Below are 2,166 nucleotides of genomic sequence, written 5' to 3'. Positions count from 1 at the left end.
TTTATTTTGAAACCCTAAGGAGAGTTCTTGAGCAATTTTGATGAATGGAGGTGTATTTTGGGGTATTTGGGGACTGAATTTCGTGTTTATGGCTAAATAAGGGTGGGAAAAGGACCATTTTGCCCCAAAAACGGAGTGTTTAAGTCACTTGAGTAGTAATGTATGCATCGCATAATATAGGTTGTGCGGCGCACTCTTTATTGCACAAATTAGGTTGTGCGTCGCACACCTTATGGCATAAGTTAAGGTGTGCGTCGCACACCTTATGCTGCACGACACACTCCACTTTGCAAAGCCATAACTTCTTCCTCGGGTGTCGGATTTTTGCGAAATTGGTACCGTTGGGAAGATAATTCGAAGGCCTTTCATTTGATATATAGTAGGTAATCTAATTCAATATATACAAAGAGCAATGACCAATTGAAGTTGACCCAAGTTTTGACGCTTACTAAAACTCAATCGATGGAAAAGCTTTCAACTCGTCCTTGAGTTAGGGGACCTCTATGATCTCAATTCATGCTCAAATAGGTTTCCACACTACATAATTTACTAACACACTAAACTTGCATTGGATTTATGGCTTTTGGAACCTTTACGTGAAGGAAATGACGATTTTCGTTCTCGTCCGAAATGCGGGGTGTTACAGTTACATACCAGGAGTTCTATCGATCGTCTTTCCAATAAGCTCACAACATGAAGAAAGTGACTCCTGGCCAGTGATTTGGTTCTTCTTATGCTCCACTTCAATAACTCGTCCCTTAGCAACTTGGTTTTCGACTTTGTCAAGTGCTGTGGTTACCAGAATTTCTCGTACAAGATTAGCCTTTTATTCTCTAATGCGACGAGATACCACGTTCATGCTCAGCTCATCCACTTTACCTGCGCTGTCTACAAATATCAAAAGAACCTTCTTGCTTTCGAGTATCTCCAATAACTTTTTTGTCCTAGTCTCTTTATCCTCCTTTGTGTTATTTTCAAGCCCCCATTCATCGGGAGGAGAAAAAGCAGACAACTTACAAGCTAGTCTTTCATCATCAATATATCTAATATCACTGTTTGGAAAGGATAGCTCCCACAATATTGTGAAATCAAAATATCCTTCTACAATAGCACAACCGCTTGACTTTGTTGCAATCCATGTTAAGCCCTCAATTTCGACGTCTTTCCCAGTGAGAATGATCCTCCCATTACCTCCAGATTTTAACTCACCATACAACTCCTCCAATTTTGAGGCATTATCAGTACGGAAAGATGCTAGCGCCATGACTCTGCAGCAATAAACTTCTTGGTTTACAAAAATGAATAGTCACAGCCTGATAGCAAGTATGTGGTATTATTCAACAACATACCCAGTATATTCCCACAAAATGGGGTCTGGGTAGAGTGTACGCAGTCCATACCACTACCTCAGATAAAGTAGAGAGGCTGCTTCCGATAGACCCCTGGCTCAGGACAGATAACAAATATAACAAAAAACATAAAGGCACACAACAAACAAGGGGTGACACACCACTAGATAATAAAGAAAACAAGACACCCACAAAGTATTATTATAAGCTTGCTATACGAAATCAGAGACATCACCAAAAGGCTACAAGGCACTAAAGGCACCAATACAAACAGCACACCCCTTCCTACTATTACGAACGTACTCCTACCTACTAGCCCTCTACCCTAATCCGCGTCCTCCACACCTTCCTATCAAGGGTCATATCTTCCTTAAGCTGTAACTGTCCCATGTCCTGCCTAATCACCTCCCTTCAATATTTCTTCGGCCTACCTCTACCCCGTCTAAAACTATCCCTAACCAGCCTCTCACACCTCCGGACTAGAGCATCCGCGTCCCTTCTCATCACATGCCCGAATTAACACAACCTCACTTCTCGCATCTTGTCCTCTACTGAAGTCACTCCCACCTTCTCCCGAATAATCTCATTTCTAACCTTATCTCTTCTGGTAACTGCATACTAATTTATGTGACTAGTATGCAGATCAAAACATTTGGAGTATCTTTAAGTGCCTCTTTTTGTAATTTTGTTTTGACCATGTAAGAAAGATGGTGGCGTTGGAAGTGTGCGATAGTGACTATCGATGGAGGTGGTTAGTGGTGGTGGCTGGCAATTGTTATGTGATAATAGGGTAATGGTAAATAGTAACACTCACATG

The 2,166-nt window shown here is 41.5% G+C and overlaps 1 protein-coding gene across 1 annotated transcript; it reads right to left on the bottom strand.

Annotated features, from left to right (window-relative positions):
- Window positions 1–473: 473 nt before the first annotated feature.
- Window positions 474–1,398, bottom strand: LOC107843878. The gene is made up of 2 exons (XM_047397434.1): window positions 1,350–1,398; window positions 474–1,268 (listed from the first exon to the last, which is right to left on the bottom strand). Exon 2 carries the CDS (start codon window positions 1,262–1,264, stop codon window positions 827–829), a length of 438 nt encoding a protein of 145 aa, XP_047253390.1. The 5' UTR covers window positions 1,265–1,268; window positions 1,350–1,398; the 3' UTR covers window positions 474–826.
- Between the last annotated feature and the right edge of the window lie 768 nt (window positions 1,399–2,166).

This window comes from Capsicum annuum, chromosome 10 (assembly GCF_002878395.1).
Source record: "Capsicum annuum cultivar UCD-10X-F1 chromosome 10, UCD10Xv1.1, whole genome shotgun sequence".
In the NCBI taxonomy this organism is placed as follows: Eukaryota; Viridiplantae; Streptophyta; class Magnoliopsida; order Solanales; family Solanaceae; genus Capsicum; species Capsicum annuum.
This window is presented reverse-complemented; position numbering and strand designations above follow the sequence as displayed.

Coding starts and splice junctions, on each gene's coding strand:
- LOC107843878 (XM_047397434.1), bottom strand. CDS start 1,264: ATGGCGCTAGCATCTTTCCGTACTGATAATGCCTCAAAATTGGAGGAG.